The following is a 15,605-nucleotide window of genomic DNA, read 5'->3' on the forward strand; positions in this document are numbered from 1 at the left end:
GACACTGCAGAGTCTCATTGTATCCTATGTGCTCAGCTTCACACTGCTCTCCCTGCCTACTGATTGTGATAGATCAGTCATATAGAACTTCTGTCCCCCAACACTGCAGTCTTAGGCTTAAGCTGCATCACATAGAATACACTGTCTCCTTCAGCTTGCGATAGGTTTCTCTATGTCAGTTTTTACAGAGGAGGCAGTGAGAAGCAGCATCTCATAGAAATACACTGGACTCTGCACACAGCACTCACAGATCCTATAGACAGGCAGTGTGAGCCAGGGGAGTTTTAAAACAACAGCTGCTCATCATAGGGATTCTCGTATTATATAATCATATTGTAATTCACAGGAAATCAGACCATGCCCTCATGCGTAGACAGGAGGTCAGTTTCTCCTGTGTGGCTATTTTGGTGGTCAGACAGATCACATGACATAGCTGCCCATAATGAACAAGTTCAAAATGTATAGGTGTAACTGAGCTGTGAAAAAACAAAAGACACTACTAGAATATTGCTGGTGAATTAGCATTGTATGTGTAAAAAAAAACGGATTTGCCAGTGTGCCTTTAAGTAACTCCAATATCCTGTTCATAACATACCCTAGCCAATTTGGTACCCATTTCTAATAGAGAGATATTGCTCCCTATGGGCAATATTTCTACATTAAAAACATAACAGTTTTAAAGTGTAACTAAACGTTCGACAAACTTCTGACACGTCATAGTGAAGTTTTGATTGGTGGGGGTCAGAGCACTGGGACCCCCACCAATCGCTAAAATGAACCGGGAGAAGCACTTGTGTGAGCGCTTAGCCGCTTAATTTCTGTTCGGCTTTTTTCATAAAGCTCATGTAGCGGACTACAGGATCATAGACTTTCTATTGAGTCCGTAAACCGCTACATTGATTAACGGAAAAAGCTGAACAGAAAGAAAAGGGCTGAGCGCTCAATTTTAACGATTGGTGGGGCTCTCAGTGCTTGGACCCCCACCAACTTCTGACATGTCACTATGATATGTCAGAAGTTTGTCGAAAGTTTAGTTACACTTTAAAGTATTAGAATTAAAAAACAAACAAACATTTTTTTTATGTTTTCTAAGGAACAGTGCCACTCTTGTCCATAGGCTTGGTCTGGTATTGAAGCTCAGCCCCATTAAAGTACCAGACAAAGTCCATTGACAAGAGTGGTGCTATTTCTGGAAACAAAAGCAGACTTTTTTTCTAATCTCATACAGGCGCTTTTATGAAGTCTATGTATGTGTATTAACATCTGGGTAAATAACGTCATTTAATGTTGAGGTCCTAAACATTGGGATCATGTGATGCATATTGCCAGCACCTAGGCAATTAACTCTTACTGCATGGCTTTACACTGATACAAACGAAAAAGTTACAGCACCAGAATAAATTGCAAGCAATGGATAGGAGTGCAAAGCCCAAAAAGACTGCATCCAACCGTCCAACATAATGGCAACAAAAAAGGAATTCAGGCAGCACATCCAAAAAGCAAGGAACTTTTATTCACCCATGCTTGAGAAAAGGCTCTGAGGAGCTGAAACGTCACATGGGTGAATAAAAGTACCTTGTCTTTTGGATGTGATGCCTGAATTCCTTTTTGGTTTCCACTGATATAGACCTTTTTCAGGATCACTCCATCATGCTCGGAGATTCTGGGTATGGAAATCATAGGTCTCAGTAGCGATATATATTGCCGGCATTTTAATAAAAGTACTCAAGTGATGTTTCTGTGCTTCACGCTTGACTCTAGGTAAAGGAAGTTGCCATCCTATATAAGCTTAAAGGGGTTTTCCCATAATCAATATTTATCACCTATCCACAGGATAGGGGATAAATATCTGATAGGTGGGGTCCAACTGCTGTGACCCCCACCGATGACGAGAATGGGCTTACTTTGCCGTTCCTGGGAGCCTCATATGAATGGAGCGGTACTGTGCATGCCTTGGCCACAACTTCATTCATTCATTTCTATGGGGCTGCCGAAGAGTGCTCGGCAGCCCCGTAAAAATGAATGTACGCATTCTTAAAATGCAAAAACTACTCTGTGAAACCAGCCAAGGATCTACCAATGATTAAATAGCAGGTAAGCTGTACCAAAAGGTAGAGACTTCATTTTTAAGATGGCAAACTCACATTTTCTGCACAAAAAAAGGTATATTCATTGGTACCTTTTTCCGCCCGTATGTCAAATGCAAGAATTATCAAACGGGGAAGAGAAAAACAAAACTGAACAGCAACAGTGGGTTTCTTCCTTCCAAAATGCAGGACTCCCTGGGACCTACCCAAAATCCAAGAGCTTTAATAACATCCAGTTTACACATGGGACATGTCCTGTGCTCAAGCAACCATGGGTCTATACACAGTCTATGAAAGATATGTCTAGGGAGGGAAACAAACAAAGAGATGTCAGTAACATTGTATTGAACCAGATTTATAAATAAATGTCAATAAAACATAAGAAAGAGAAGGAGATTGTAGAGAAGCGGCAGCCAACATTGCATCTTGGTAAGTGACCGTGCTCTGCACAGGCAGCAGCTTCAGTGCATTGTTATTTTTTTTTATTTATGTTGCCCCCACTACACCCCTACAGAGCCCATGCACACCTACTGTCTACCCCCTGCCCCTCCACAAAGTCCTTGTCAGGTCTTCTACCTGGTCTCCCCTCCTGCTACTTTCTGTTCCCCCAGCCTTCTCCTCCGTACACAGGGCCCTACCACCTTTGGACAGAGCCCCCGTCTCGCCTGAGTCCTTGCCAGTTCTCACCCCTGGCCCCGCAACTTTCTGTTGCGCTCCCCAGTAATGAGGGGCCCAGATTTCTAGGTTGTATGGGCCCAAAGAATTCCTGATGGCGGCCCTGTTTTGACGTGCATATCAGTTATTTAGAATAAGGTCTTAGGATGGTGTACATTTCACTGACCGCTTCAACTCCATCTCTGATTTGCAGATTCAGATATTCCCATATATACACAGAAAACTAGAATTTTTGTGTCCACTTATTGTCAGTTACCTTCAAGGTTTACAATACAATAGAAAAAAAAAATCTGCATTTACAAACATTGTCTCATTCTAGGTTTATTGAATATGCGCATATATTCACTGACAGTCATATTTCTTTCTCCAACATTTCAACCCTAAGCAGTTTCGTCTGCACAAAATAATTAATTTCCACTTTCATCTTAGACTGGATACAGATAAAGGTTTGTATAGTTATTGGTATTGTTCTGAACAAATTTTTTTTTTTTCAGCTTTTCTTTCTACACATGAACCCTTGTTATTTAATTATTCTGCATGTAATGTGTAAATTCTAATGGACCATAGAATGGAAAATCTAGAACGTACTTGCATGGGAGAATGCGAACAACATCTTTGGGTTTGTAGCTCTCTATGCACACCGCACAGTTTTCTGCATCTATGTCGATACCCTAGATTAACCACAAAAAAACAAAAACAAAGCAATTTAATGATAACAGTAACATGTATCACATGTGTAGCAATGTCTAAATCCAATAAGAAGAAGTGAGTCACATCATGCAGAGATTACACTGCAAATATTTCTAAGGACAAGCCCAGGATGACGACAGCAGCGAATCTGTCCTAACAGAACTAGTCCATGAAACGAGTCGTGGCACACATCCAGTAGGCGTACACACAGCAATGCCATCGTTTACCCAATGACTCAGTCCAGTTCCTCCCGGTCACACTGTAAATGTTATGAGATTTGTGGTTTCTAGTTGTGTAGGCATCATATTAAGTAAATAAAAAGTGATAAAAATAGGCCTGAGCTAAGATACAATGTATTATGATGTTACAGATAAGTGTAATATCTTGACAGAACACCTATCAAAGCGGCTAAAAAGTAAAAATATATATATATATTATTTATATATATCCAGTTGAGGGGGTTAGTCTGCCAAGGGAGCTATACTCCTAGACGCCTATTAAGGCCCCATGCACACGAACGTGCTTTTGCGGCCGCAATTCCCCCGAAAATCCACGGGAGAATTGCGGCCCTATTCATTTCTATGGGCCCATGCGCACGACCGTGGTTCCGACAGTCCGTGCATGGCCCAGTAGCCCAATAAGACATGTCCGTTCTTTCTGCGGTCCAGGCTCATAAAAATGAATGCACGCGGCCATGTGCACGGCCCGCGGGTGACACTCCGCAGCCGTCCGTCCCGAAAATCACGTCCGTGCACATGGCTACGGTCGTGTGCATGAGGCCTAAGAGGTTAACATAGCCCCCCCACCCACACACAGGTGCAGGGTGATTAACTATGAGAAAAGCAATGCTGGGAGAGGGTGTCAGAGAGGAGAGACTGGTCTGCTGCTGCCCAGACCCGATATACCGAGGGGTGAGCGCTAACCCCTGCAAAGGGCTGGACTGTGAGAGCTATACCTGGACTTTGGTTACGTGAAACGTTTCTTTCTGTTCTAACCTTGGTGGACGCTGATGTGACAAGCTACCGTTGTGTTTACTGGATTTCCCTGCTTGAAGGAGAAATAAAGCTTCTAAAGTCCTGTTTAAGCAAGAATACTGCGCTGAGAGTGTCTCTGCCTATCTACATTCCCCAAACTGCTACTATATATATATATATATATATATATATATATATATATATATATATATATATATATATATACATACATACATATATATATATATATATATATATATATACACACACACATACATACACACACACACACATACATGTATATATATATATATATATATATACACACATATACACACACAAACTTATAACAATTCAGCTGCTCAATGCGGCCACTATCAAGCAAACAAGCACAGGTGTTCTCACATATTTATACAGGAGTTACAAATGGGTGTTAACATATCACATACAAAATCACAATGTTAATACAATTGTTGTACCAAAATATGAATATATAATAGAATATGTGATTCAATACACAATTTACGTATAGGCTCAAGCTTTACCAAACCCTAATGTCCATAGTTAAACATGAACGGCAGCGCCATCATGATATATAAATAATGAATGAATATTCATTAAGGTGATATGTTCCAACTAGTATGTTATTGTACTGTACAGAAGTCTATTGAAATTCTAATTTTCTAGTATGGAATTTTGAGTTAACAGAAGGGGGTCCCCTGTTCAGGACCCTCATCTTTTATCTTGAGCACATCCACTGATTTCAACTGTGTAATGCTTAATTCCCCTTCAACACTACTGCAAAAGGAAATGCTACATTTGCTGCAGTGGTTCCCTACAGATTACAGCTGATCACTAGGGGTACAGGTGATATATATAAATCAGTTTTATAAAATCTGTGTTTCTTCTGTGGGTAAAATCTAGCAAATAAAAAAGGCACGTTTCCAGCTCAAATTACACCTGCAAATGCAAAGAGGTCTGTGAAATAACATAACATTGGTAGGTGTCAGATACAATGTACCCCAAACAACTAATGGACTGTCAGTATCACAAATACCTTCCAAAGCAAACCTGAAACAAGCATGAAATCACACTGGCACTCCTCTAGGAATACAGTAAGACGATATTATTTAAAGTTGAGGTATTAAGATGTACATTGCCTAAAAACAACTTTGTACAAGCAAACATAATAAAAACCACTCAAAGAAAAATCATCTTCTAATATCACATGATTGGAAATATTTCATTTACCTTCTCTCCTTTCTTTACTCTATGTAACTGTAGCTGGTTGATGGCTTTTTTGGTTTCTTTACGGTTACACTTTGAAACAAATCAAAGAAAATTTATGTAAAACACCTTGGATTGCTTTGGGCTTATTTATACCTATACAGTGTTGCTCATAGACGGATAGGAGTTAAAAAGTACAATTGATTTTAGCTTTTTAGTCAAACAGTAAAAAAAGACTAAAGTTGGCCATACACAATAAATAAAACAGTCTTAATCCGCCGATTCAATTGGAATCGGTCAACAATCGAATGTATATTGGGGCCTCCCAACCATCCACCAATGGCAGATTTCAGGGGAGAGAAAAATTTTGCATGGTTGATTTCAACATGCCTGATCCTTTAGTCCCCCAAAAAGGTAAAACAATGAAAGAGAAGACCGGTATTGGCTTATTCCCCACTCCATTGAAATAAAAATGCATACTCGTCCGAGCCAGTGCATGGTTATGGTAGAGTTGGGAAACAGCTGGCTGCCGAACACTCTTGAATGTGTCTAGCCATTATCACCTGATTTCCATACTGAGATCCAGTACATTTTGGCGGGATGGGCTAATGATATAATGTGTATAAGGGGCTCCAAACTATCTGCCGAAAACAGATGTCATGGGGAAAGAAGGATCAGAATGTTAGATTTCAACATGCAAGATCCTTTGGTCCCGTGGGGGATAAGCCGCTGCAGTCCGGCAGCAGCTTATTACTCTCTCCCCATTGATATAAAAACGCACGCTCAGCTTGGTGGATTCGGGTGAAATAGCGGTTGGCCATTTAACAGCTATTGAACGTGTTTGGCCAACTAAAAAGGACAATGGCAAAGGAGTTATAGTCACCTGATTTCCATAGTGAGCTCCGGTATATAGGAATCGTTGGATGTAGTAGAATATTAACCAGGCCAGGGAAATAATCATCATTGTGATGAAGGCAATGGCCACAAACACCACCGATTGACCACTAATGAATTCCTGAACATGCCTGGTACCCACAGTGATGATCATCTTTACTGGTATGTTTCTTCTCAGAAGCTCCATGATATCCATGCCTTTTGGGTAGCCAACCATTATTACCACAGTATTACCAGTTCCTGCAAAAGATATTTAAAAAAAAAAAAAGTTAAATCAATAAGAAACTGTTTAAATGCAATATAAAAACACAGCTGTGATAGAAAAGACTATAGGAAGGAAAAAGAAGAAAAAGCAAACCTGCTGACCAGTAGAGTAAAAATACTTGGATATTGAACAATACAAGGGTAGTGAAGGTAATAAAGAAAGCTGCATTAATTGTTCAGCACACATACCTCACATTTTCACGATATACATTTGGCCTCTCTAGTGAGCCTAGCAGTAACATCTACGGAACCCTGCGACTGGCATATAAAGAAATTATGACTTTTGAAGTTCAGGGACACATGACATTTTGGTTTGTGGCTACCAAAGCATTGATAACCAGTCACTGCTACAATATAAAGACATTTTGAGAATAATGCTTCCCTGGACAGCAAGTGCCTTACATTCATGGGGCATTTATTGCGTGTGGAAAGACGTTTCAGACATTAACCCCTTCCCGCCGCAGCCCTTTTTCAGTTTTTGATTTTCATTTTTTCCTCCCCATATTCCAGAAGCCATAGCGTCTTTATTTTTCCATCGATATAGTACTATGTTGGCTTGATTTTTGCGGGACGAGTTGTAGTTTTTCGTAGCACCATTTATTTTGCTGTATAATGTACTAGGAAACGGGAAAAAAAATTATTTGTGGGGTATAAAATGAAAAAAAAAAAACAGCAATTCCTCCATGGTTTTTCACCCACGGTTTTTACGGAATTCCCTGTTCAATTAAAACAACATGTTAACTTTATTCTACAGGTCAATACGATTACGGCGATACCAAATATGTATAGTTTTTTCTATATTTTACTACTTTTACAAGTAAAAACCTAAGTGTAAAAAAGAAAATGTATTTTGTGTGGCCAAATTCCGAGAGCCATAACTTTTTTATTTTTCCGTCGATTAAGTGGTATGAGGGCTTATTTTTTGTGGGATAAGCTGTAGTTTTTAATAATACAATTTTGGTGTACATGCGATGGTTTGATCGCTTTTTATTTCATTTTTTTGCGGGAGATGAGGTGACCAAAAAATAGACATTCTGGCGTTTACAATTTTTTTTTTTTACGGCGTTCACCGTGCGGGTTAAATAATGATATATTGTAATAGTTCAGACATTTACGGACGCGGCGATACCAATTATTTTTTGTTTTTTTTAATATGCTCTAGGGGGAAAATGGCAAAAGGGGGGTTTTTTGAACTTTAAATTTTTTAATTTTTTTTTACACAAAAAAAAAACCAACTTTATTTAACTCGTTTTTACTTTTTTTTATAAGCCCCCCTAGGGGACTTCAACCAGCGATCGTTAGATCGCTTGCACGATATACTGCAATACTAAAGTATTGCAGTATATCGTGATTCCGACAGTCATCTATTAAGCCCTGCCACAAAGATGGCGGACCTGGGGGCGTTCATTAAGTCCCTAGGCAGCCATAGCAACCATCGCCCCCCCCGCGATTGCGTTGCGGGGGGCACGATGAGCTGTTAGAGGGGGTCGCCCCCCTCTTTCTGAGGATTTAAATGCTGCGGTCGGTATTGACCGTGACATTTAACTAGTTAAACTAGCGGGATCGCGCTCGAGCGCAATGCCGCTAGTTACTCTGAAGTGTAACATACAGCCGACACCGGCATCGTATGGAACGAGCTCACTGCGTGAGCCCGCTCCATACTTCCCCTACCCGACTTTGGCGTACGGATACGTCAAATGTCGGGAAGGGGTTAATATAGGAAAGGGTTCTTTACAGTTAGAGTAGTCAAACTATAGAATGTCATGTAGTAATAATGGCAGATACTATGTCAGCATTTAACCCCTTCCCGTCGCAGCCCTTTTTCAAATTTTCATTTTCGTTTTTTCCTCCCCACCTTCCAAAAGCCATAACGTCTTTATTTTTCCGTCGAGATAGTCCTATGAGGGCTTGATTTTTGCACCATTTATTGTGCCATATAATGTACTAGGAAACGGGAAAAAAATTGTTGGTGGGGTAGAAAATGAAATAAACAGCGATTCCTCCATTGTTTTTTGCGTGATGTTTTTACTGAATTCACTGTGCAATTAAAGCAACATGTTAACTTTATTCTGTGGGTCAACACGATTACGGCGATACCAAATATATATATATACATACCCTTATACAAGCTATTGGAAGGGCTGAAAAGACTTCTATCGGTATTTCAGGACAGACTATATGAGAGGCTTCTCTGATCTAACAGACAATGGCGCTTCTGTTGAGTTGGCCAACACAAGGGTTATTAACTGCATATAGTTATGTGCTGATGAGGAACAGAAACTGCAAGCTCAGAAATAGAATACAATAAATCATTGTAATATACTGCCAAGTTATATTGTCAATTATTCTGTTGACATTGTATCTTGTGTTGGAAACAAGTAGTAAAAAGTCCTCAGTTTATAAATAAAATAGTTATGAAAAAAAAATATATACCCAAAATGCACTATTTATTCCCTTCTCCAATCCCCACATGTATGACTACAAAACTTGAATAGCAAGAATTTTTGGTTTAGGCTGCCAAAAGGGGTCTGGAAACTTATAATTGATGAGGCACTGAGATCAAGTACCCTCCACCATTGGCAGCTTGGTGGCTCAGTGGTTAGCACTGTTGCCTTGCAGCGCTGGGGCCCTACATGGAGTTTGTATGTACTCCCTGTGTTTGCGTAGGTTTGCCCCGGGCACTCCGGTTTCCTCCCACACCCCAAAGACATACAGATAGGGAATTTAGATTGTGAGTCCCAATGGGGACAATGAGTGAGAGGACAACCTCTGTACAGTGCTGCGGAATATGTTAGCGCTATAGAATTGACAGAAATAAATAAAATAATAAATACATTGTTGTTTTGTGTTATGTCTTTAGGACAGAAGAGATGTTAAAAAACAGTTCTACTTTAAAATATACATCCCCAAAAAATCCATGCAAGAAAAAAAAAAAAAAGTTGGTGAACAGTCAGGTGCGAAAAGAAATGTCTGTACTTGCTGGAGCAGTTCCAGTCTACCTCTGTTGGCAAAACTATGTCACGTACCCCCTTGGGAGGTATGCAGAACACCAAAGAAAAGTTACCTACAAATGCAAGAGAAACACTATTAGGCCTCATTGACACGACAGTGAAAAACGGCCGTGTGATGGCCGTCCTTTTAACGGCTTTCACATGGCCGTTTTCAGAACAATGATATTCTATGGGTGCATTCACACGGCCGTTTTTTGAATGGCCCGTGAATAATGGCCGTCAAAAAATAGAACATGTCCTATTTTTGGCCGTTTTAACGGCCTGACAGCCCCCATAGAAGTCGATGGATCCGTTTTTAACAGCTGTCAATACATGTAACAACCGTTAAAAAACGGATTTGTTACATGGGGATTGGCAAGGGAACTACTAGTTCGTTTGCTGGCTATCGTTGGCATACTCACGTTTGCAGTACTTCTTCAGGTGTGGTCACTCATCTTCACGGGTTTGAAGGTGCCTCGATGACGTCATCGCCCCGTCGCGCTGCCTTGCCAGATCCAGTGCAGACGAGTGACCACACGTGAATAAGACGAGAGACGGCGCTGCTCTCGTGAGTATGTGGCACGATCTACAGGGAGGCTGGTGTGGCACCATGTACAGGGAGGCTGGTGTGGCACCATGTACAGGGGAGGCTGGTGTGGCATCATCTACAGGGGAGGCTGGTGTGGCATCATCTACAGGGGAGGCTGGTGTGGCATCATCTACAGGGGAGGCTGGTGTGGCATCATCTACAGGGGAGGCTGGTGTGGCATCATCTACAGGGGAGGCTGGTGTGGCATCATCTACAGGGGAGGCTGGTGTGGCATCATCTACAGGGGAGGCTGGTGTGGCATCATCTACAGGGGAGGCTGGTGTGGCATCATCTACAGGGGAGGCTGGTGTGGCATCATCTACAGGGGAGGCTGGTGTGGCATCATCTACAGGGGAGGCTGGTGTGGCATCATCTACAGGGGAGGCTGGTGTGGCATCATCTACAGGGGAGGCTGGTGTGGCATCATCTACAGGGGAGGCTGGTGTGGCATCATCTACAGGGGAGGCTGGTGTGGCATCATCTACAGGGGAGGCTGGTGTGGCATCATCTACAGGGGAGGCTGGTGTGGCATCATCTACAGGGGAGGCTGGTGTGGCATCATCTACAGGGGAGGCTGGTGTGGCATCATCTACAGGGGAGGCTGGTGTGGCATCATCTACAGGGAGGCTGGTGTGGCATCATCTACAGGGAGGCTGGTGTGGCATCATCTACAGGGAGGCTGGTGTGGCATCATCTACAGGGAGGCTGGTGTGGCATCATCTACAGGGAGGCTGGTGTGGCATCATCTACAGGGAGGCTGGTGTGGCATCATCTACAGGGAGGCTGGTGTGGCATCATCTACAGGGAGGCTGGTGTGGCATCATCTACAGGGAGGCTGGTGTGGCATCATCTACAGGGAGGCTGGTGTGGCATCATCTACAGGGAGGCTGGTGTGGCATCATCTACAGGGAGGCTGGTGTGGCATCATCTACAGGGAGGCTGGTGTGGCATCATCTACAGGGAGGCTGGTGTGGCATCATCTACAGGGAGGCTGGTGTGGCATCATCTACAGGGAGGCTGGTGTGGCATCATCTACAGGGAGGCTGGTGTGGCATCATCTACAGGGAGGCTGGTGTGGCATCATCTACAGGGAGGCTGGTGTGGCATCATCTACAGGGAGGCTGGTGTGGCATCATCTACAGGGAGGCTGGTGTGGCATCATCTACAGGGAGGCTGGTGTGGCATCATCTACAGGGAGGCTGGTGTGGCATCATCTACAGGGAGGCTGGTGTGGCATCATCTACAGGGAGGCTGGTGTGGCATCATCTACAGGGAGGCTGGTGTGGCATCATCTACAGGGAGGCTGGTGTGGCATCATCTACAGGGAGGCTGGTGTGGCATCATCTACAGGGAGGCGCGTGGCATCATCTACAGGGAGGCGCGTGGCATCATCTACAGGGAGGCGCGTGGCATCATCTACAGGGAGGCGCGTGGCATCATCTACAGGGAGGCGCGTGGCATCATCTACAGGGAGGCGCGTGGCATCATCTACAGGGAGGCGCGTGGCATCATCTACAGGGAGGCGCGTGGCATCATCTACAGGGAGGCGCGTGGCATCATCTACAGGGAGGCGCGTGGCATCATCTACAGGGAGGCGCGTGGCATCATCTACAGGGAGGCGCGTGGCATCATCTACAGGGAGGCGCGTGGCATCATCTACAGGGAGGCGCGTGGCATCATCTACAGGGAGGCATGTGGCATCATATATAGGGAGGCGTGTGATAGCATATACAGGGAGGTGTGTGCCATCATCTACAGGGAGGCGTGTGCCATCATCTACAGGGAGGCGTGTGCCATCATCTACAGGGAGGCGTGTGGCATCATATATAGGGAGGTGTGTGGTAGCATATACAGGGAGGTGTGTGGCATAATCTACAGCAGGGGTCTCAAGCACGCGACCCGGGGGCCGCATGCGGCCCCTGGGGCTGTCATCTGCGGCCCGCGGGACACAGAGCCGCTAGTATCGGCTCTGCTCCGAGACTCTGTAATTCCCTGACATCGCTGTCCACATATGAACAGCGATGTCTGGGGCTTCCCCAGAGCCGGAGTCCCGGGCAGAGCGCTAGTACAGGCTCTGCTCCGGGACTCTGGAATTCCCTGACATCGCTGCCCATATATGGACAGTGTGTCAGGGTCTTGCCCAGAGCGGAGCAGAGCGCTGGTGTCGGCTCTGCCCTGGACTCTGTGGAATTCCCTGACATCGCTGTCCACATACGAACAGCGATGTCTGGGGCTTCCCCAGAGCCGGAGTCCCGAGCAGAGCGCTGGTGTCGGCTCTGCTCCGGGACTCTGTGGAATTCCCTGACTTCGCTGCCCATATATGGACAGTGTGTCAGGGTCTTCCCCAGAGCTGAGTCCCAGGCAGAGTGCTATTATCGGCTCTGCTCCGGGACTCTGGGGAAGCCTCTGACATCGCTGTCCATACATCGACAATGATGTCAGGGGCTTCCCCAGAGCAGGAGTCCCAGTGATGTCAGGAGCACAGCTGGAGTCCCAGGAAGAGCCTACTAGCGCTCTGCCTGGGACTCCAGCTCTGGGCAAGCCCCTGACATCACTGGGGCAGCCTCTACAGAGGGCACTGGGGCAGCCTCTACAGAGGGCACTGGGGCAGCCTCTACAGAGGGCACTGGGGCAGCCTCTACAGAGGGCACTTTGGCATTATCTACAAGTGGGTGTGTGACAGTATCTGAAGAGGACACTGGCATCATCTAGGGGTGTGTTGCATTATCCACAGAGGGCACTGCGGCCGCATCCACAGAGGGCACTGCGGCCGCATCCACAGAGGGCACTGCGGCCGCATCCACAGAGGGCACTGCGGCCGCATCCACAGAGGGCACTGCGGCCGCATCCACAGAGGGCACTGCGGCCTTATCTACAGAGGGCAAATTTTAAAGTAATGCGGCCCGTCAACTACCGATTTTTTCTATACGCGGCCCACTTACCCGGCCGAGTTTGAGACCCCTGATCTACAGGGAGGCTGTAAATAGTGTCTAGGTGAACATGTGACCTTCCTTTTGCTGTTTTTAGGGGGTTGGGACAAAAAAAGCCTGACCAATGAAATTCATCAGTTTTTTTAACGGCCATGAAAAACTGATGCAAAATGGATGTCAAACGGCCATTAAAAACAGACAGGCGGACTGGAAATGGATGAAAATTTAGAGACACACTGATGCAAAATGGCCATGAAAAACTGACAGTTGATCAGTTTTAAATGGACATTTTTTTTCACTGTCGTGTGAATAAGGCCTTAATAAAGGTCCCTAAGGACACGGTAGACTGTGATCATTTATACAAGAGGAAGACATATTGAATTTACTTTGCTGACCTTGACCATGACACTAGGCATGCCATTCATGTACATGTGTGAATTGTACAAATCAGATAGGTTCAAAGGGATTCATTAAAAAAAACACTAAATGAAGGCGACCACAATACTGCTAGTCAAATATGAGTGAATTAGAGTGTTTTTTTGACCCGCCTGAGTTTTTGGCGGTTTTTTAGCCTAATTAATCAGTCTGAACTGGCCCGAACCAGATGACCTCTTTTCTGTATATAGACATGTCTTTTTTTCTGTGTTCACCATGCCTGACGAAAACGCCAGTCCGGCGTTGAAACGCGTTGCAAACTAGCAATAAAAATATTTTACGATTACCTGGCTTCTGGATTTGAATCCCCTCTACACCACGCAGCAGCGCCAATATAGATCCCAATTATTTTCACTTGCTGCAATGTAGTAGGACCTTCTCCATTCTCCAATGTAACAATTTTGACGCTGGCAAGCATCAGGAGGTTGCTTATGTCCACACATACAAGATCTCAACACCAGTATTGTACAGTGCCAAGACCTTGTAAGCAATGTCAGGACTTTGTGAGCAAGGTCCCAGCAGTAGCTACCTTGGAGAAAGGAACAGGCCGCATTACGTCACAGGGCACAATCCTTTCTCCAAAGTAAGTGGTGCTGGGGCCCTGCACAAAGTTACTAAGAATCATCCGGTGACCAGAAGCAAAGGTAGCGGGCAGACCCTTTTTTCTTATCCATGTGGCTGGGCCCCTGATGAAAGTACTTGCCATACTGCCCTGATGGCAGCCATGCCCCACCAATCTGAAATACCCCACCGGATTAACTACTTAGTGCAGGTGAGATCTGTTTCATACAGTTAACAGCCGTCTACAACAGCCAGATCAACGATAACTCTGATCCCGACTGTTTAACCCCTCATCTGAGTGAAGGACACAAATATCCCCCCCCCTCGAGATAAAATCATGGGATGCCGATCAGTTGCCATAACAGCCGGATGTGTTTTAGAGGCCTCCAGGTCTAAAATCAGTGTTCTACTATTAAGAGAGATAATGGGAAGAGACACTACCATATAATCTCTGGATCACTTATGCAATACACTTCAAGAATTTTATATGGCAAAGTCCCCTGGGGGGACTAATAAAGGAATTTAGACAACGTTTAATAAAAGTTTAAAAAAATCATAAAAATACATGTTCAAAATAACACTTTTCATTTTTCACATAAAATAATCTAAATAAATAAAAAAACATTAACCCCTTATTGACCAGCCCATTTTAGGCCTTAATGACCAAGCTATTTTATTCGTTTTTCTATAGTCTCATTCAAAGAGCTATAACGTTCTTATTTTTTCGTCTACATAGCTGTATGAGGACTTGTTTTTTTGCGGGATTAGTTGTGCTTTTTAATGGCACCATTTTTGGGTACATATAATTTTTATATTAACTTTTATTAACCTTTTTGGGGGGGGATTATAAAAAAAACCTGAAATTCCGCCATTGTTCTATGCGTTTTTAAATTGACGCCGTTCACTATGCGACGTAAATAACATGTTACCTTTATTCTATGGGTCAGTACGATTACGGCGATACCACATATGTAGAGGTTTTTTTTATGTTTTACGACTTTTGCACAATAAAAACACTTTTGAACTAAAATTATTTGCTTTTGCATCGTCGCTTTCCAAGAGCCGTAATTTTTTTATTTTTCCATCAATGTAGTGATTTTTTGGGCTTGTTTTCTGCGGGACAAGACGTAGTTTTGAATGGTACTGTTTTGGGGTGCATGGGACTTATTTATTCATTTTTATTATGACTTTTTTGGGGGGCAATGGAAAAAAATTGCAATTTCGCCATGGTTTTTTGCGGTTTTTTTTTACGGTGTTCACTTTGCGGTTTAAATTACATATTAACTTTA

The 15,605-nt window shown here is 43.8% G+C and overlaps 1 protein-coding gene across 1 annotated transcript in view; it reads right to left on the reverse strand.

Moving 5' to 3' along the window:
* Positions 1-15,605, reverse strand: part of RNF149 (ring finger protein 149) — an 87,390-nt gene that overhangs the window by 16,051 nt on the left and 55,734 nt on the right. The window contains exons 2-5 of the mRNA XM_075852692.1: positions 6,537-6,787; positions 5,678-5,746; positions 3,351-3,433; positions 2,294-2,390 (exon numbers count right to left, since the gene is read on the reverse strand). Coding sequence (XP_075708807.1) covers positions 2,294-2,390; positions 3,351-3,433; positions 5,678-5,746; positions 6,537-6,787 — 500 coding nt within the window. The remainder of the gene's footprint in view (positions 1-2,293; positions 2,391-3,350; positions 3,434-5,677; positions 5,747-6,536; positions 6,788-15,605) is intronic.

This window comes from Rhinoderma darwinii, chromosome 2, assembly GCF_050947455.1.
Source record: "Rhinoderma darwinii isolate aRhiDar2 chromosome 2, aRhiDar2.hap1, whole genome shotgun sequence".
Taxonomy (NCBI): domain Eukaryota; kingdom Metazoa; phylum Chordata; class Amphibia; order Anura; family Rhinodermatidae; genus Rhinoderma; species Rhinoderma darwinii.